The sequence below is a fragment of the Cervus canadensis genome, chromosome 6 (assembly GCF_019320065.1).
Source record: "Cervus canadensis isolate Bull #8, Minnesota chromosome 6, ASM1932006v1, whole genome shotgun sequence".
NCBI classification, from domain to species: domain Eukaryota; kingdom Metazoa; phylum Chordata; class Mammalia; order Artiodactyla; family Cervidae; genus Cervus; species Cervus canadensis.
Genome location: NC_057391.1, coordinates 31,247,067 through 31,267,765, shown reverse-complemented (window position 1 = coordinate 31,267,765; position 20,699 = coordinate 31,247,067). Strand labels below are relative to the sequence as shown.

Sequence of the window (20,699 nt, the reverse complement as noted above, 5' to 3'; positions counted from 1 at the left end):
AATCAGGGGCATAGTTGCCAGCTTGTGTCTAGGAGAGGGACAAAGATGAAATAATGATATTGACCCTGCTGTGACCAAACTCTTAATCAAGCATCTGAAGCCAAAGCCTTGCCAACTTTCAGTCCCATCTTTGCTGATGTCTTGTACATTTTGGGGTCTGAATTTGTTTGAAAGTGACAGATCTGGGGTCTGAATTTGTTGGAAAGTGACAGTCATGGCTCTCTTGTAATCTTGGATGGCCTTCCATATGGTTCCTCGGCTTCTAAAGTAGTCTGGGAAGGCTGATGACGAGGAAGGAAATTGAGAGTTAAGATGCTCATGCTGGCAAAGTGTGGGAGGAAAATTAACTTCAAGTAACTGAGCTCACTGAGTTACAGCAAAATTAGGCAAAACCAACCTTTATTTCATGCTCTGATATGACCTCACTGTAGCAGCAAGCATGCATACATGCCCACATACACACTCACACACCCACTCACACACTCTCTAACATTCCCTTGGTAGCAATGCAATTAGGGAAAAGATGCAAGAAGAAATTATGGTTCTTTAGAACCTCTTTAGAAATGATCCGCCTTGAAACGAGCCTTTAGGGCTCAGGTTCTAAGACACAACCACCTGCAGTTTTAAAAGATTACTGGGTGAGAGGCTGCTGCCTTCTTCTTTGTGTGGATAGACCATCTGCTTTTGCAGAATTTTAAAGATCAGAGTAAGGGCCCTTCCCCAGTTTGATATATTAGGTCCCCAACACTTTGACCCTGACCCATGTTTCTATACCTCCTATCTACAGGTGCTTTCTGACTCAACCCAACTGGCTTCACAGTCCTTTATTGAATATACTTTTAACTCTCTCATCTCCAAGAGTAGAAACCATCTCTTCTCTCACCCAGAATGTCTTTACCTCCATCTTAGTTTGTCAAGGTTTGCCCCCCTCCTTCAAGACCCACCTCACATGCCGCCTGTCCATGAAAGTTCAGTCATTTCTTCTAGTCAGATCTGGCCTTCCCCTCCCCCCACACTGCATTAGTGTTTCGTTCATGCCTCCCTCCAGGCCCTTCTTGTGTTCTGTTACAGCTGGAAGCTTCTGGACAGTTGCTAGAATAGGACCTTGGTTATCTGCACCCCCCTCAGTACCAGGCACAGCTCTCTTAGAACAAAGATCCTGGACTCGTGATGAGAACATCTGAGCTTGGAGCACCAACCCTGTCACTGTTGGTGCTGTTATCCACGGGCCGGTTGTTCATCCAGGGTGATATTCAATTATTTCCTAACTGGTACAGCACAGGCCCATCTGTCCACACAGATACCACTTGGACAGACTGAACGTCAGCCCTGTCTTTTTGCCTTTCTCATCTGCCAAGTGGCCATGTCCCTACCCACCTCACAAGGGGGCTGTGATGGTCAGCTGTGACCGAGCACTGTGTGATGGAAAGTGCTGTGTTTGGCTGTTTGATGGTGTTTTCAGTGCCGTGTGGGGTTGGTGACCCTGCCGTTGGCGTTCCCTCCTGCTCTCCTCTGCCCAGAGCAGGCTTCAGAGCTGACCACAAGCTGCTGCTCAGTTGTCGACATAAGCCAAAGAAACCTTGGCACCAGCCTGTTAGATCTCACAAACAGTTAGGATATCAGCTTCTTCAGGCATCTTCCTGTGCCATTTCAATCCCCAAAATGTCAGTTTTTCAGTGGATAATTTGGGAATTCATTTCAAGATCGCAAGCCCAGGAAGCCTTTTTAAACTGTAGTCTAAGCTTTTCTCACTCGAGGAGGCTTGTTCTGTTGTACAGTGACCTTAAAGTCCAGAACCCGTAAAGATACCTGGGAATCTCTGATTGTCACCGAGTCAAGGCCTTGCTGTGTTTAGATCTGCAGATGGAGTTAAGTGCCAGTGGCGTTAACACAGGTTGAACGAAGAGCCTGAATCTTGGGTCCTGCTTTGTCCTTATAGTTCCTTGATTTCTTTTCACCCTTTTTTCTAAAAACTGTGGTCATTCCCTTACCATCACCTCCCTGCGTTCTCTCACATCTCCAGAACATAAACCCTCACTCACTACATCTTTCTTCCAAAGACATTTAACTCTTCCTATAAGTGCACGGCTACTTCTGTGTTTATCATTGGCTACTAGTCAATATCTGTTCTTACACAGAGCAGTCCCCCCTTATCCAAGACTTTGCTTTTTGAAGTTGCAGTTACCCACAGTCAACCACAGTCTGAAAATATTAAGTGGAAAATTCCAAAAATAAGCAATTTGTAGGGTTTTTTTTGTAGGTTTTATTTTCTTATTTTTATGTGATATTTTTAATATGTGCTTTTTAATTTTTTATTTACATATAGTCAATTTACAATATCTTATTAGTTTCAGCTATACAGCACAGTGAGTTATTTATATATCTACTTACATATATGTATATTCTTTTTCACATTCTTTTCCCTTATAGGTTATTACAAAAGACTGAGTACAGTTCCCTGTGCTCTGTAGTAAATTCTTGTTGTTTATCTATTTTGTATATGGTGGTGTGTATCTGTTAATCCCAAATTCCTAATTTATCCCTCCTCCTGTTTCACCTTTGGTATCCATAAATTTGTTTTCTATCTGTGAGATTATTTCTAAGTAAGTTCATTTTGTATCTATCTTTTAGATTTTATGTACATGATATCATAAGATATTTGTCTTTCTCTGACTTAACTTCATATAGTATGATAATCTCAAGGTTCATCCATGTTGCTGCAGATGATGTTATTTTGTTCTTTTTATGGCCAAGCAATATTCCATTGTGTGTGTGTGTGTGTGTGTACACACTACATCTTCTTTATCCATTCATCCATCAGTGAACATCTAGGTTGCTTGCATGTGTTGACTGTTGTAAATAGTGCTATGAACACTGAGGTGCACGTATCTTTTCAAATTAGAGCTTTCTCCAGATTTATGCCCACGAGTGGAATTGCAGGATCATATGGTAACTCTATTTTTAGTTTTTTAGTTGCATGCCATTCTGAGCATGGTAATGAAATCTCACACTTTGTCCTGCTTTGTCCTGCCCGGGACATGAATCATCCAGCAGATCCACACTGTAGACTCTACCCACTTGTTGGACTAGGAAAAAGCATACGTGGTATATATAGGGTTTTGTACTATCTTTGCTTGCAGGCATCCACTGGGGGTGTTGGAACATATCTACCGTGGATGTAGATAAGACTACAGTCCTGCGAATTGGGTGAAAGAAATGGCCCAGTCCTAGGCACAGCAGGAGACTGGAGACTGCAGGGAACTAACTGGAAATCAAGAAACCTTTGTCTTTATCCTCAGAGGATCCCCATTTAGAAGGCAGTGCAGGTCTGCGAGACTACAGCCCTGGACTCAGAACATAGGGCTGAGTCCTGTATTTATATTGATACAATATTATATTTTATATTAAATATAATAGTACCATTGTATTTCTGGAGAAGGTAACCAGAGCAATCATTTGTAGCCCCTTCCTGCCACTTCCTAACTGTGAGACCACCGATGGATTATTTTTACCTTCTTTGAGTCTGTTTCTTCACGTGTGAAACAGAGCAGCATGAGTGTGGCAGAAATTAGAATGCGTGTGACACGGCTGTTTTGTGCATGTCTCAGCCTGTCAGTTACCAGTGTCGGGGTTGGGCCAGCCTTTGTGGTTCTTATTATGATTACAAGATGCCGTTCAGTAATAGCCATCAGGAAACTTTGAAAAAATAAAAGTTTATTACTGACAAGACCTGGAAATTATACAGCATACCAGAGGCAGTCCACACAGCAAGGTGGGGGGAGGGAGAGAGAAGGGAGAAATGGAGGGAAGGAAGGAAGGAAAAAGGGGAGCAAGAGAAAGGGCACACAGGCCAGGGATTCTGCATTTATTGGGGTTGAGGGTGGGGGCAGAGCTCACTCTCTACTGGTGAACTTTAAACATAAGGGCAGGAGTTTAAAGCATGATGAAAGGAAAAAGCAGGTAGCTCAATGGTCAGTTGTTGAAATCAACCACAATCTCTAAAACCAAGGAGCCTGGGGTGGAGAGCCAGTCGAGAGCCTGGCTTTTTATCTAGTCTGTGGCTGGCAGTGCGTTTATTTGCGAGATAGCCATCTTTGAAGGTCGCCTCTTTGAAATGGATGCCTCGACAATCAAAGCTGAGGTCAGGCACTTGTATTACAAAAAAGACAAAAACAAAACAACTCTCAGAGCTTACCCACCCACAGGCGTAGGGGATGCTCAGCTACTTTCCCAGGTGGACTGGCCCCAGAAACCCTCCAGAGCTGGGACAGAAAGGAGGTGCCTTTAATCTTCACAACCCAGAGTGAGGACCAGCAGGGTACAGTGGCGAGGGTGGGGCTGAGTCAAAAGACCTGGACTCGGGTCAGGCCCTCGCCACTTTTAAGTCACTGTGTGATTTAAGCAGCTCACCTCACCTTTCTCTGTTTCTTTATCTATCATATAATAAAGGTAACACTCGTCCCTCAGAGTTGGTGTGAGATGAGCTAACCTGTGAGGAGAGAAGGCGCTCGTAAACGTGCACTGTCTCTCCTTCAGCCGTGCAGTGAAGGCTCGTCTGCTACGTGACTGCTGTCAGGCAGCCTAGGTATTTGTGACCTTACAGTCAACCAGATATCACAGTGGTTTGGACTTAGTTCAGGACCTTGTTCTCCCCCAAAAGATGTCACAGCGCTTTCCTTATCTTGATGGATCTCCTGACTATCTCTCTGCTGAGAGGGATGGAAGCAAGATGCTATCAAGTTCTTCCTCTGCAAGTGAGCGCATGGAGGCTTGGAGATGACAGAGCTATCCCAGGGCCAGGAGCTGGGTGCAGATCCCAGGACTGCTGTTTAGAAGCTGAACTCCAGCAAGTTACCTTACCCTGGCTTCTTCGTCTATCAGATGACAGTACCGCCTATCTCATAGAGTTGACACATGTGAAGACTCTGGGGACAGTGCCTGGTACCCAGGAAACACACCATGTATGTTTAACAAAAAATGAAACAGAGAGACAGTGAGCAAGGGGGAGACAGTCAGGTGAGACTGAATGTGTAGTTCATCTGTTCCCGTTAGATGCTGTATTTCCTCCAACAGTACCAAACACTGCTCCTGGCTCTTGCGTGTTCCAATTGACACCAGCCCTGAGGGTTTCAGTGTTGCAGTTTTGCTCTCTGTAAGTCGGTGACACAGCCCTGCTTCATGCCTGGGGATGTGTGAAACATTTTCTTACTTGGCTCTTTTTTTGGGCAGTTTTTTGTTTTGTTTTGTTTGTTTTCCCCTTTGATTCGGTTTTAGTAAGAGATTCCTTACCCACCTGTGAAGTTCTCTGTTGCAAAGTCATTCCTGGGTCCTCATGCAGATTTCCCTCTAGTACCTCAGTAAACCCTGAGAAATCCTTCTGCCTTGAGGCCTGACGGATGGGTTGTGTTTAGAACCTAGAACTGGAAAGAAGTTCGGATGCCCCTGCTGCCTCTGCCATGGATGGGGACCATGCTTAGAGGAAACCATGTCCCATCTCCTGGGCACGGACAGTGTGACCAACCACTGTGGACAGCCCCTCTTTCAGTTTTGGTTATAAAGAAGTATTTCGTGAAAAATCATTGTCCCACTCTGGAATAACCAAAGCCTAACAGGAGCAAAGAGAAAAACAAAATATTGTTCCAAATCCAGCAAGAGAAGTAAGAATAGTTCACCACGGTTACAGTGGTTAATGGATTACTAAGCATTTTTCTGTCTTTAACCAAAGGTAATCTAATCCTAACTACAACCAACGAAGGGGCGAGGAGGCTTTCAGAATAACTTCTGTCTGATTACAAAAGGCTTTGTTCAGTTCTCTTGACTACATGGTGGTTCGATGATGGTTTTTGTCCATGACTGTTCACTGCGGAGAATTATGAGCCAAGGACAGTTTCTAGGGTGAAAGCACAGTTTGCGGTGAGACTGTGTTGTCAGCCCTGTTGTGGTACACTGGAATGAGGTTATCTAGGTGGCTGTTAGGATCAAGTCAATATTGAGAAAAACTTTCTGAAGAAGGCTGAGTTTATGGCTATCCAGTAAGTCTCAGGCCTTGTATTATTTCACTGGGCCAATGTTTGGAACATTCCTGAATTGCTTCTTAATACCTATTCAGCCTGTCAACAAACATGCCAAAAAAAGGCCCACGGTTTAGCAGACAAGACTGAAGCAATATGAGCATGCTCCAGTAAGCAAGAAGGGCAGAGCGCGCTCTGCCCCAGATTCCTCCCCGGTTGTCGTGTCTTTGTCTTGGGTCCACCCCCTCCCCGGCTGGCCTGCCTCCAGCCATCTGTGAGCAGCTCTCTGCATCCTCCTTGGGAAGCTGAGCTGGGGCCCTACTGCCGTCCACTCCCCACCAGGCACGTTCCTGGGGGGGACAGTCACCCCGTGAGCCACGTAGGCGGCATTGACAGCAGCTCGCCAAGGACTCAAATCCCAGCGTCTCTCCCTAGCCAGATAATCCGATTTTCCCCAAGCACTTGGATGTTCCCTGGAGGAACAACCACCCACCCAGGGTATTCAGTCGGCGCTGTCTTCCAAAGCGGCTCTTAGAATATGCAGTCGTGGCTTCGTCCCAGAGTCCCATCCCCGGGCCCGCCCAGCACCCGTCACGCGTCCTTCCAGCCCTTGTCTGTTCGTGCCGGCGCAGCCTCGCCACGTCCACACCCAAGACTGTGTCCAGTTTGCGGAAGTGAAGAGGACAGCTTCCCTCACTTTTCTCAGACCCCTCATCCTTGGGACGTGACAGGCCGGATGGAGGCTGCAGTCCCCAGGGAAGGCCATTGGCTGGCTCAGTTGAGGCAATAGAGCTAAAAGCTCTTTTCCACTTCAGGCGATTTTGTGCGCATGGTTAGACATTTATAGATTGCAGTCGCTCATCCAAGAAATCTAGGTCGTCCTTTACATAGAGCTTCATGCTTCGAGAGAAGAGCCATGCCCAGGGAGGACCGTCCCCGGGGCTGTCTGGTTTGGCTGAGGGAGGGGAGAGTGTTGCAGGAGGAGGGAGAGGTGGGCCACACGGGGGCGATGAGCGCTCAGGGGACTGGCCATTTTCACCTACGCGGCCACTGGCCACAGGCTCTCCAGGGTCTGGTCATCCTAGCCTAATGGTGCTCACAATAGCCCTTGTGTTGTCATGACAAGCGGTGGGTTTAAGGGTTCGGGTCTCCAGGGAGATGTCGGTACTGTGACTGCAGTGAGGACAAGGTTGGTCTGTAGGCGCAGGGCTTCTGAGGGAGCAAAAGAGAAGTGGCTGTGAGCAAGAGGCTTATTTAGCTTTGTAGCTTGGATGGCTGAAAGGCAGAGCTCTTCACAGGATACCCAGGCTTCACCCTGCTCACCTTCCAGTAATCCCCCAAGGAGAGGCAGTTTCCTCGGATAGAACCTGGGCTGGGTCCCCTGGGTCCCCTGGGCTCCCTGGGCTGGGGGCCAGAGGGCTGGTCCTGTCTGCCTCCACTCGTCAGCCCTGAGACCGTGGCCAATGCGTGATAGCCCAGTGTCTTCATCTTTAAAATCGTGTCCTCGTGCTTCCTCCTCACAGACCTGTACAGCTCACATGCTCAGCAGAGGTGATTCTGTTTACTGAACATCAGTGCTGTGGAAACACAGCCTTGCTCTCAGGTGTTGCATTGAGGGAGAGTTCTCTAGCTTCTGGGGGTGTCAGGGGCAGCTGTGTATGCACGTGTTGTGCATGTACATGTATTGTGCGTGTACATGGATGGGTGTGTATATCCAGATGCTAGGCAACCTGAACGCCCTCTCCACCTCCTGCTCCCCATCCCTGACCCAGAAGGACGGTGAATAAATCCAAAAACTCATGGGAAGCAGATACAGTCCCTTTCCTTTACAACGTGCCTCCAGGTCGGCCTATCTGGGACAGTAGTTGAGAGAAGCCTGATTAGACGAAATCAAGGGTCAATGAGCCAGGTTTTCCTGTCCTCTATATCCCTGGCTTTGACGGTCAGCAGCCCCACTGAGAAGACATGAGCCCACCCAGCCCTTTCCCACTGGGGTGGGATGCTGCTTGAAGGCTTGTTGCAGAAGTGTGAAACTGCCGGTCACGGTTCAATGGAGGCCTTGTATTGTTCTACATCATGGTATCCTCCAGCCAGTGCAAATAAATAATTAAAAGCTACTTGTAACCAAGATCTTCAGAGCTCCTGGACTGTGTATTGGGCCAAGGAATAGTAAATATTCCAACTAGACCTACATTTTCTCGGTCATGTGGTCTGGGTACTCACCATGGGCCTGGGTATGATGTACCAAGTTACCCAGAGCGGCCCGGAACAAGGCGTGGACTGCGGGGCACTTCCCTTGTCCCAAATTCCCACTCTACGTTAAAATGCTCATCCTTGGGTGAGACCGGTAAGCACTCCAAGAAGTCACTGTTAGAACGAAGACATCTAAAAGGGTGCTCCCAAATGTCCTCCTCTCCTCCCAGGGCCTTTAATGATAGGGATTAACTGGTCAGTTACACCAGGCAAGCCGAGAGGGCACGAGATCAGGATTGAGGGGAAAAGTGAACTTGGGAGCACTGGGAACGAGACGCCCAGGAGGGAAGGAAGCCAACCCCAGGTCCATGGGTGCAAGTGGCAGCCACGGCATCTAGGAGCAGCCGCACCCGGCCTGAGCCAACTGCCAGCATCTCCTCCCAGCTCCCCACTCGGACTTCATACTGGTGGCTTGGAATTGGCCCTAGTGGGAGCGTTAACACCACAGAAATCTGCAAACACTGCAAATCAGAGTCCCCCTCACCGTCCAAGGAGAGCTGTTGTTTAAACTCTTACCAGTGCATCCCCAGCAGCAGCCACGCTGGTTGGCACACCTGCCCTGTGAAGGGAGACTTTGTTCTTAGCGAATCACTTACTTTCTCTTAACTGTAGCCTTCCCCCAAATCTGGAGGGGCTGAGGACCAGAAAAAAACCAGGATTAAGGTGGTACTGATACACGTCGTAAGCTGCTCAGGTAGGAGAAGCTCTGAGAGTTCAAAGTCTGTCTGCATCACCATGTTCTTTCTTCACATGCACTTCCTGCCCCAGCTGCAGCCGTGGGCTCTAAAACATCAATCAGCCAAGCAAACGGCACACCAGTAAGCTTGTGTTCAGCTTGCCGGTTTCTCTACACTCTCCAGACAGGCTTTGATGAGTATACCAGTCTTGCTGTCAAATAAGGTTCATTTCTTTGGGACATTTATCGCCTTGTAGTCCATTCAGAACTCTGGATGTACCTGGCAGGTTCTATGTGGAGCAGCCTCTTCTGTTTCTGGACTTACTGATCTGCATTGGCAGAGGCAGTCCTGCTGTAGGCTCTAGATCCAACCCTGCCCCCCAGCTTTCTGATACAAGCTTTCCCATTACCGTCTTCTGGCCTCTGGTTTAACTTCCCTGGTAGCTCAGCTGGTAAAGCATCCACCTGCAATGCGGGAGACCTGGGCTCGATCCCTGGGTTGGGAAGATCCCCTGGAGGAGGGCATGGCAGCCCACTCCAATATTCTTGCCTGGAGAATCTCCATGGACGGAGGAGACTGGCAGGATATAGTTCATGGGGTCGCAAAGAGTCGGACACGACTGAGCGACTAAGCCCAGCACCCCACCCCCACCCAGTGTTGACAGCTTTCTTACCCTCAGTATACCAATTTCTGACTTTCTGCCTTTGAAAGTGAAAGTTGCTCAGTTGTGTCTGACTGTTTGCAACCCCTTAAACTGTAGCCTTCCAAGTTCCTCAGTTGATGGAATTCTCCAGGCCAGAACACTGGGATGGTTAGCTGTTCCCTTCTCCAGGGGATCTTCCCAACCCAGGGATGAAACCCAGGTCTCCTACATTGCAGGCAGATTCTTACCAACTGAGCCACCAGGGAAGCCCAAGAATATCGGAGTGGGTAGCCTATCCCTTCTCCATGGGATCTTCTCCACCCAGGAATCGAACCAAGGTTTCCTGCATTGCAGGCAGATTTTTTACCAACTGAGCTACCAGATCCTTTCACAATCAAGAGATTTCCATGGTAACCAAAACAGAGGGGAAGAAGAGACTCTGCTCTGGAGTTTCTGTGGTGTGGACATGTTCTATGTCCGTCTTGCAATGAGTCATTCCCACCCCACCACCCAGATAAGCCTTCATGTTAGGAAAGTCACCCCCACCCCTTGTCAGCAAGAAGTGAGGCCTAGAATGCAGCCCTTTGCAGGTTTTTTGTTCTCACATGAATCTCATCACCAGGGAGAAGATAGTCACCCTGGGAGGCAAACAGCTTATTTAAGATTAAACCACAGAAAGGAAGAACAGCGTCTACAGGCCAACCAAGAGGCAGAGGGCTGGACCAGATGGCCTCTTGAAATGCTGGGTCACCTCGCTTCAGATATCAAGAGATGCTTCCCGAGTCACCACGACTGGATAGGGTTTCTTCTTCCCCAGAACTTTACCACCATTCAGCATGGTCTCCACGGGTTTCACCTCTAGCATTGACCCCCCGAGATGATGTTGAAGTGTCTTGAGTGTGTGTCTTATTCCCCCACTAGATTGTGGGCTCCTCAGGGACAGGGGTTTTCTTGTAGCTCTTCAGACCTCCTTTGGTACCTCGGAGTGTCCCTTGCACTGAGTCAATTAATGATAAAATGTTTTTAATTGAAGTAGAGTGAAAAGTTGCTCTGTAGAGTAGTTAGAGAGTTGTGTCCTGTCATTGGAAGGGTACAGGCAGAGCCTGTTACCTGTGATGCCTTTAGGGGAGGGGGTCATGCATCAGTTAGAAGGTTGAGGTGGAAGGTAGCTAAAGTCATTTCCACCCTGAGATGCTTTGATCCCATGAAGCGTGGCTGTTGCCAGCACTGAGTCAAATGATGGAAACCCAGCCGTTGGCTCACAAAGAGATGCCGTGGCTTTCCTGTCTGTTCTGTGGAGCAGATGGACCGCAGGTCGGGTGGGTCTTCGACTAGCAGCACACATTGCTCCTCAGGTCGCGTGACGGAGTACGTGAGATTGACATTTTATGTCCCACTGAGGTTTTAACCTTTTAAAGCAGGCTTCCTCTGAAGTAGAAGGAGAAGCAGATGGTAACGAGAAAATATGCACATTTTATTATGCATTGCACATTTTACTTATTAGAATTTTTAGTATGACACCCTGTGTTTTTCAAAAGCCTAAAGCTGCAAACAAAATTAAATTATTCACTGAAATATTTAAATCAGTTTACAGCAGTTATACCAAATTATCAAAATAAAATCCAGAAGACTGGAAGGTAGACTTCCCTGGATCACCCACTTTGAGATCTGCCTTTCAGAGGGAGGCTCTTCCCCTCAAGAAGGAAGAAGCGCTGCTCTCTGAGATGAGGGCAGGAGGCGAGTGCCTCCTTGATGCAGTCATACAGATATTGAAGGTCGCATCAGGGAGAGGCAGTGGTGGGAACGAGGGCAAATGCACACACCAGGACGTCCTCCTGTGGAGCAGGGGGCACCGAGGAGGGGGTGCCAAGACGCACCTTCCCTCCTCTGCCTCCCTTTGCTGGGTGAGTCACTCCCTCCTGGCCTTACCATTTGCCAGCCTGCCCTCCCACAGAACATGTGAGGATTAGCATGCCCGAAGTTGGGGGGGGGGCGGTGCATCACAGAACCCAGGGGAAGAGGGGAGTGCAGGGTAAAAGTGGAGAGTGACTATGACTGTGAGTCTTAGGCACAGCACCCTTCTTATTTTAAAGGCACCTTGAATGATCAGTATACGTCCACCAAGGCATATAGGAGAGTTTTTCAGAAGTTGTCCAATGCAAAAAGCTGTCCTTTCAAATGTGCATTAATCAGTTCCAATCCAATATGCCAGTGGCATCTCTTAGTCTTGTACCCTTCAGGACTGGAAGAGATCATAAAGCTTATCTACTTTAGCTGTTTCCCCTATTTCATACTTGAATTCCCTGCTCTGACAAATGGCTGTGCAGTGTCATGGAGAGCTGGGGATCTGGAATCAAACCGACCAGCAGCCAGATCCTAGCTCCTCCACCCGTTGTCTCTTTGACCCAGACAGAACAAAGGAACTCATCTCTCTGTGTGTTGATTTTCTCAGCTATAAATTATAAGCAGGACCGACACCATTAGAAGTGTTGTGCGAATTAGAAGTAAAATTATTAAAGTACTTAGCAGAGTCCCTGGTATTGAGTTGGACTTCAGGGCTCAGACAGTAAAGTATCTGCCTGTAATGCAGGGGACCCAGGATCAATCTCTGGGTCGAGAAGGTCCCCTGGAGAAGGAAATAGCAACTCACTCCAGTATTCTTGCCTGGAGAATCCCATGAACAGAGAAGCCTGGCAGGCTGCAGTGCATACAGTCCATGGTGTCGCAGAGAGTTGGACACAAGTGAGTGACTAACGCTTTTACTTTCATTTCAGTAAATAGCAGCTGCTAGCCAATTACAATAATGTGATTAAGTGTCCTGGCCCACCTCCTCTTAAATGCATCTGTGATGGGAATGGTTCCACTGTTGGGCAGGCTTAAAGATTAGAATTTTTTCTACCATATGTTCTGCCCAGTTCTCTATTTCCTTCATTTTCTTCTATTCATCCTCTCTGGTTCCATGGTTTGTGGCCCTACAGAAGAAGTCTAAACCTTCTCCTACACATAACATTACAAATACTTGAAGATGATTTTAATATCGCTCCTGAGTCTTCTCCATAATAATCCTGTTTGGGTCCCTGTATCTTTCTATATGTGACTTGGTTTTGGTCTCACTCAGGACACTTCTAAGCCCCTTTCCCCAATATGTGAGCATCCTTGGAAAGATGCTTGCCAACCACAAAAAACAGTTGAGATAACCGGTTTTAGATTCTGTCCATACTGAGTGTGTCTGCAATTGTGTCCGTGACTCCTATGAACATTCTGATGCATACCCTACAAATATATTTCAGATTCTCCTGCTTTGTGCCATGATGTTTGGAGGTAGGAGTACTACTGCTTCTGTGAGGAGAGGTGCCTTATAAAAACTATATTGTCAGATTCTGAATTGAAAACTTACATCCCCATAATTTTGGTAGAGTGGATTATTATTGTCCCCTCCTCCAGTTTTTCACCTTCTCCATGTCAGTGGTCTTTTCCATGTGACTTCGAGGTTCCTGTCCTTTGCCTTGAGGTTGAGCAGTGACTTTCTTTGACCAACAGAATAAAGTGGAAGTGACAGCATGCTTGTTCCAAGCCTCGGGTAAGAGGCCTTGGATAGTTCCAGTTACCCTACAGCGCCCTGCCATCACCATGAAAACACTCCATGGCTAGCCCGCTGGTCCAAGGAAGCTGGGGGCATGTAGGGGAGGAGCCCCAGCAAAGCCCAGCCAATATCAGCCAGCCGCTCACCAACTTACAGACACTTGAGAAAATAAAAGATCACTGTTTTCAGTCACTGAATTTTGGGATGTTTTGTTTTACAGAATTTTTATGGCAGGAGATATATATTACAGAAATTATTTGGGCCAGAAAACAGAGCTAGCAGTACTAACCCTCTCTCACCAGAGTGTAAGTTTAGAATAAGTAATGAAAGATTTACAAAACTATAACAGGCTAGATAAATACTTCTTAAAAATGATTTATCAAGTTATAACTTTGTTAATTGTAACTTTATAAGCTGTGGCCAAGAAGAAAATAAATGTATATATTATATATCATTGGGGATTCCCAGGTGGCTCAGTGGTAAAGAATTCTGCCTGTTAAGCAGGAGAAGCGGGTTAGATCTCTGGGTTGGGTGTATTCCCTGGAGAAGGAAATGGCAACCCACTCCAGTATTCTTGCCTGGGAAATCCCATGGACAGAGGAGCCTGGTGAGCTACAGTCCTTGGGGTTGCAAAAAGGTTGAACACAACTTAGCAACTGAATAACAGCAACAATTAAATATCATTAATTAAATAGCTAATGAAAAAAGCAAACACAATATCCAAAGAAACATGAAAAGTTAAGGGGTCTCCTATTTGGTATAGTTCACTCACTCACTCACTCTGTAAATGTTTAATGAGTAACTGCTTGTATCAGCACTGTTCTGGACCCTAGAGATACGGTTGTAGAAAAAACAGACAAGGTCAGATCACATAAAAAAGATAACTTCAGATCATTGGTAAGTGCTATGAAGAAACTCAGGCAGGATCATGGCTACAGAGGTAGTTTAAGGATCACCATTCTGAGGACATGACATTGAAACTGAGACGTAAATGATGTGAATGGTCCATGGGAAGAAAGGCCACATTGAAGGAAAGAACACATGCAAAGTAGGAATAAGCTTGGAGCGTTTGTGGAATAGGCAGGAGTATGGAGGAGAGTAATATGGTATGAAATGAAATGAAAGACTGGAAGGAACCAGAATGGAGAGAGCTCTGTGGGCTATAGTCAGTAGTCGGTGCTTTATTTCAAGTGTAATGGGCTCCACTGAAGCACATGCCCTGATTTGTGAGTTTTAGGAGCTCACTCATGGCTGCTTCATGGAAAACAGATGGTGGGTAGGTGGATAAGAGTGAAAACAGGGAGGTCAAATAGGTCTCCATGGTGATGATTACAACTAGAATGGTGGCAAGGATGGGGGAACATGGAGAGGTTTGAGACATATTTTGAAAGTAGAATCAAGGCTCACTAATGGATTGGATAGGAGGAAAAATGAGAAATAAAGGGTAACCCCTAGGTTTTCTGTTTGGGTATGTGAAATGCTGACTGTGGTGCCATTTCTTGAGATGAGGAAGAATTGAAGAGACGTGAACTGGACGAGGGAGAGGTCAAGAATTTTGCTTGGACGAGTGAAGTCTGAAATTAGACATCTGTATGGATTCACCAAGTAAGGCTGAAGATGTCTGTTGGGCAGTCACGAGCATATCAGTGGTATTTTAGCCCAAAGGACTATAGATGAACTTCCCTGCTGAAATAAATTAATTTTTTAAAGTTAAAACTTAAGTTTTAACTTTTAAAAATTGTTAGAAAAGAAAAAGAAGTGGGAGGACTAAGCCACAGCATGGTGACATTTAAGAGCTCAGCAAAGGATTAGGAGACAGAACAAGAGCCACAGGGAGAAGCTGAGCGAGTGTGATGCTGAGGAGGCCAAGAGGAGAAAGTGTTCCGGGAAGGAGGAGAGAGTTGTCAGCTTGGGTTGAGTTGGGTTGAATGCAGCTTGAGTCATAAAGTAAGATGAGGACAGAGGAATGAACTCTTGGATCTAGCAATATGGACCTGATCAGTGACCTTGAAAATAAAAGATTTAGTGGGATAATGGACGTAGAAGTCAAAAATGGAATGGTTGAACGGGGATGGGAGATGAGACATAGATAACAGTGAAGTTTTACTGAAAGGGGGAGCAAAACTGAGAGATGGCTAGAGAGGACAAGGGTTTCAGGTTTTGCTTTACTTCATTTTGTTTTAAATAGGAGGTTCTGGTGCATATTTAAATGCCAATGGAAGTAAACCAGGAGAGAGAAAATTTGATATTGGAGGAGAGAAAGTGGACAAAGATGGTGTCATTGTCCTTAAGAAAAAGACCCTCAGAGCTCAGTGGAGGCACTGGCTTCTGAAGTGCTTTCCATGGTAACAGAGGAAGGCAAGAAATAAGAGTAACAGAATGCAGGTGAACTGGTGGATTTGGTGAGGGGAAGGGGAGTGATCTCGTCAGGGTTCCTTACGTTTCTGCAAGTAGTTAATGAACTATGACTTTAGGTCATCATTTGAGGATGAGCCAGGACTTCTGAATTCTGAGCCCAGATGGACTGTGTCCTTCACTTACGATTTGGTACACTTAGAAAGAACGAAAGTGACAGCCCCTTTTGTATAGTATGCTTTAAAGAGCAAAAAATGATTAAAAGAAAACAATTCATGTATGTTCTTTAATTTGACATTTTCCACTGAATCATTAAAGTTCCCAAGAGGGAACAGAATTCACATGGTTTAAGTGAAGACACTTTAATGAAGGGTCACTACTTACAGAGAGTGGAGTTGAGATACTGTACCCAGATACCCAGAGACTGTCAACAGCCAAAGGTTGCTACCATCCTTAGGACTAAAGAGTCAAGGGAGAGGAATAGTTTCAGATCCCAGTGAGAGCTGGAGCCCTGAAAGAGGGGCCAAGCAGTGTAATCATTTATCAAAAAGACCTGTAGCAGCTGTCAGGAAAGTGGTACCAAAGCAGAGAGGGAAGGAGAAAAATATCCCGACTTCCCTCTCCTCCCATCTCTTGCTGATGCTTCCCAATGTCTGAACCCAACTGTAAACTAACTGGCAAGGGAACCTGGTGATGCAGTCCGTGGTGAAAGACAGAGAATAGATGTCTGTGAACAACCAGCCCCTAACGCTTTCTGCCACAAGTGTTAAAAGATTTTGAAAACCGCTCTAGGGGGAATCTTTATACCTATTGCCAGTGTATGGAAAAAATCTTGTTATCTGGTACCAGTGGGATTTGGAAACCCAATTAAGAAGCTAACCATGGTCTTTGATACAAATCATCATAGGTACTTGTAAACCCATCCATAATCTTCCGAGGTCACATTTGCCCATAGTCTTCCTCCTTTATGCCCATTCAGGGATGCATTGCCCGTGAAACTAGGGAGACTTGCATTTTAGGTCCCCTCACTGACATGAGTCCTTCCAAGATCATGGGCCTAGAAATGTATTCATATGGTCATATGTTTTTGTGCAGTTTACAAAAGCAAGGTATTTTCACTGTGATCTATTAAGACTGTAACTCGTTTCACTGGGATCCTAGAAGGAACTTCTCCCTCCCCCCACCATATGCCCTTTGGGAGCCTCGAAACCCGGATCTGCTCCTGCTTTCAACAGACTCACGTGTACTTATGCAAATGGTACCACTTCCCCACGATCCTACCACCTTCTGGCTGGGTGATTAACAAGCATCAAAACAGGCATTTGGGGAAGGGGAGTATGCAGCAAGAGGGTAAGAAAAGCAAAGAAGGGAGGGGTGTGCAGTGCCAAAGGCCAAGGAGGAGGCACTGTGCCTGCAGAGCCCGCGCTCTGGTCTCCCCACTGTGTGATGGGAGTTGGCAGGTGTGCCGTCAGGTAACTAATTCCTCTTGGGGGCCTTGCTCAGATGCTGCTCTTTATGTTTTCAGATGCAGACGGAAACCTGTGTCGAAGTAACCAGCTGTTGCAAGTCATGCTGACCATGCACCGAATTCTCATTTCCTCTGCTGAACTGCTCCAAAAAGTCATCACTCTATATCCTTTAGCACAGTGCCTGGCGGCAGTCTGCAAATAGGATTGATTCAGAAGCATCTTGAAATTTGAATGATGCTTTCACTTTGGTTGGTATGGCATGACCCTGAGTGGTTAATGGGTTCACGTGTCCTTTCAGGGAATGGCATGCGTGTCTATGGATATGTGTTGTGTGTGTGTGTGTGTCTTCTGTTGGACAAGGCAGAGTTTTTGATGCTGATTTTTCTGGGAAGAGGTCAAAGAGATCAACATGCAGACACAGTGTTCTTCGTTCACTCTTGCTAGTGAAAAATACTTTTCCTGTAGATTAATCAAAATTCATATTCATCGCATGCAAATTGACAAGGGTGCTGCATTCTGGCTTTCCTGTCTAATTCTTCAACCTTCCCAGGTTTTGAAGAGAGCTTCCTGACACCAGGGCAGCTGGTGCCTTTCTGCTTTAGACGGAGGCACTGACTGTGCCAAGCAAACCCTGCTGGATTCTGACCCTCTTTGGGGTGTAAATTGAGTGGGGTGGCGCTGCTTTCTCTGTCTTTCTGATGCCTGATGACCCCGTGGGCTGTGGGTGGGGTGAGACCGTTTAGCACCTTGAAGCTCAGGTCCTGGGCACTGAGTCACGCTGTGTAGCTCCTCTAACCCTTTACCGCTCTCCCCAGCCTTCCCTTTTCATCTCATGGCACTAAACAGAAGCGTAAAAGCCATCAGGACTGAATCTATTCCCTAAGTCTCCTTATAAACACTCAGAGAAGAAGGTGTTTTCAGTGGCATTTCAGTGGCCTTGGGAGGCGTCCACGTGATGAAAGGTACAGGTAATAAATGGATGTCTAATCTACAGAGTGTTCTAAAACCGTAGTAGAACTCCATGTACCAGCAGTTCTCAATAGTGTCAGTAAATACGCAAAGAAAAAACTGTGTTCTCCAAGGACTAATTTGTACCTGGGGTACCCGTCTCGTCACCCCACTGGGTACCTGCCCCCACTATGGACCCGGAGTCCCCTTTCCTGTCCTTTTAAACCCTGCGTCTTCAGTGGCACCTGCCCCTCAGTCTAAAACTCATTCACATCTCCCTAACCTAAAAATAAACTCTCAACCGTGCCTCCCCTTCATTCCGTTGTTAGGGTTAGAAATGTGATGCACAAACTTCTTAAAATAGTCCACGCTCACTATCTCCCATCTCTCAACTCCCACTTACTCCTTCACCCGACTGTGGCCTCCACCCCTGTACTCAGACTTTCCTCTGATGTCACCAGTGACCTCCTGGTTGTCAAGCCCAGTAGCTTATTTTCCATCCTTGTTTATAGCGACCTCCCTGTAGAAGCATTGTTGACCGCACCCCGCCTCTCCAGACTCCTTCCACAGCTCTGGACTGCACCTTCCTGGGTCTCCCTTCTCCTGGGACACCCGCCTCCAGCTCTCCATCCAGCCTTTTCTTTGGGAACCTCTTCAAAATGGGACAGCATCCTGGTTTTCTTCTCTGTGTACTTTCCCTGGGTGATTTCTCACCAGGATTTCCACCACCATTCCTCTGATGAGCTTCAAGTCCATATTTCTCTTAACTCAAACCATTTTTTTTAAGAAATGTTTGGACTGCTTTGTCCTATAGACACTTCAGTCTTAATTTACTCAAAACCTAACTCACCACCTCCACTCCTACTACCCCGTTAGTTCTGCTTTGACACCTGTATTTTCATTTTCAATTTCAGTTCATGGTGTCGTTGCCCATCTGATGGCCTAAAGCAACAACTTCAAAGCCCTCATAATCCTGTCTGCCTTTTACCTCCCACAGAGCCAGTCACCTAATCCCAGGGTTCCTGCTTCAGAAATGACTCTTAGCTCTTCTCTCCGTTCCATTCCCATGCCTCTGCCTTCGTTGGGGCCCCAGAGTCTCTCTCCTCGGTCTCTGTCCCATGCGGGGCTGCTCATCTGCACAGCCAGCTCCTCCTTTATCGTCCAGCCCTGCAGTTCCTTCCCTAAGTGAAGGAGACCATGCTTCAGAGCCTCTGCAGATGGAGGGGGGTGGTAGCCCCTCAGCTGACCCAGTGTGCCCTGCCTGCTCCGTCCTCAGCTCTCTCAGAAGCCCTCTCCCCTCCGTGCCATGCTTCTCAACACACCAGGCTGGAGTGGGTCCTTTTTATTGGAAGGGAGGATGGCAGGGAGGAGGACCCTGGGTCCACAGTGGGGGCAGGTACCCAGTGGGGTGACAAGACGGGTACCCCCAGGTACAAATTAGTCCTTGGAGAACACAGTTTTTATTGGTGTTTTTCCATGGTTGAGAGAGAAAAATGTAACAACGTGCCTTGAATAGTTTGGATGCCTGAAAAGCACAGTCAGAACTGTGCTGGTACTTTGTTGCCACAGCACTGCCTGTGAAGATGCGGCACCTGAAGCTTCCAGCGAACAATGACGGTTGCCCCTGCAGACGCCTGAGCCTCGGTCCCGGCCTGCACGTGCTGCTGCTTGCTCCATCTCCTCAAGTGAGAAGCAGGGCCTGCCTCGCTCAGGTGGCCTCCATATGGCGCGGTCTTTGTGACCTTGGGAGGCTCTGCCCTCCTGAGTGATGTTCTGTGTGCCCACAGGCTTGGCCCTTAGATGAAGAGCGACGGGGTTCACAGACCTTGCCGCAAACGCTGCAGCAGCCCCTGTGCACCCATTCACTTCAGGAAATTGACCTGGGCTTATTTGTTGATGTGTGTATGTGTGTGTGGTTTTATGTTTCGTGTTTCTGTTTGGTTTTCATGCCCTTACGGATAGATTTTATAAACAGTAAGTCTATCAAAAGTTAGGTTTTTTTTACGTTAAACTCATTTTATGAAAAGTACAAATTTCACAGTCATAGTTTTTCTTTAGGGGTCCAAGTTTAGCTTGCAAATCTTCTTGTTCTTTCCATAGGTCTAGAGTGTCCCTCTAAGCACTTGTAAGGGACTTTTAAAAATGTTTGGTTAATTAAAATAATGCCATTAATTAAATACTTGCAATGGTTTTAAACTGCAACTTGGATTTTATTTTTTATTCCAGGTTTCTTTTTTTAAGATAAAGTTGACTTAAAGCACTATAAAAGTTTAAGGTTTGAAGCATGATTCGCAAGTTTAGTGAACATCTGTCATCTCAAAATACAAAATTGAAAATAGACACAAAATTGAAAATAGATAAAAGTTTTATTGTGATGATAACTTAGAGTTTATCCTCTTAGCAACTTTCACGTATACTATAGAGCAGTGTTAATTATATTTATCATGTTGTACATTACATCTCTAGTACTTATTAGTCTTATAACAGGAAGTTTGTACCTTTTGACTGCCTTCATACATTCCTCCCTTTTTCCACCGCCTACCTCTGGTAACCACAAATCTGATTTCTTTTTCTTTGTTTATTTGTTTGTTTTTGAAGTATCATTGACCTATGACATTATGTTAGTTCCTGTCACATAACAGTGATTTGATATGGCTCAGATGGTAAAGCACCCACCTGCAATGCAGGAGATGTCAGTTGGATTCCTGGGTCGGGAAGATCCCCTGGAGAAGACAACGGCAACCCACTCCAGTACTCTTG

At 46.5% G+C, this 20,699-nt stretch overlaps 1 protein-coding gene across 1 annotated transcript in view; it reads left to right on the top strand.

Moving 5' to 3' along the window:
- The window catches only part of RASGRP1 (RAS guanyl releasing protein 1), a 75,846-nt gene that overhangs the window by 23,975 nt on the left and 31,172 nt on the right, over positions 1–20,699 (top strand). Inside the window, exon 3 of the mRNA XM_043471426.1 lies at positions 17,048–17,153. Within this exon, the coding sequence (XP_043327361.1) occupies positions 17,048–17,153 (106 nt within the window). The remainder of the gene's footprint in view (positions 1–17,047; positions 17,154–20,699) is intronic.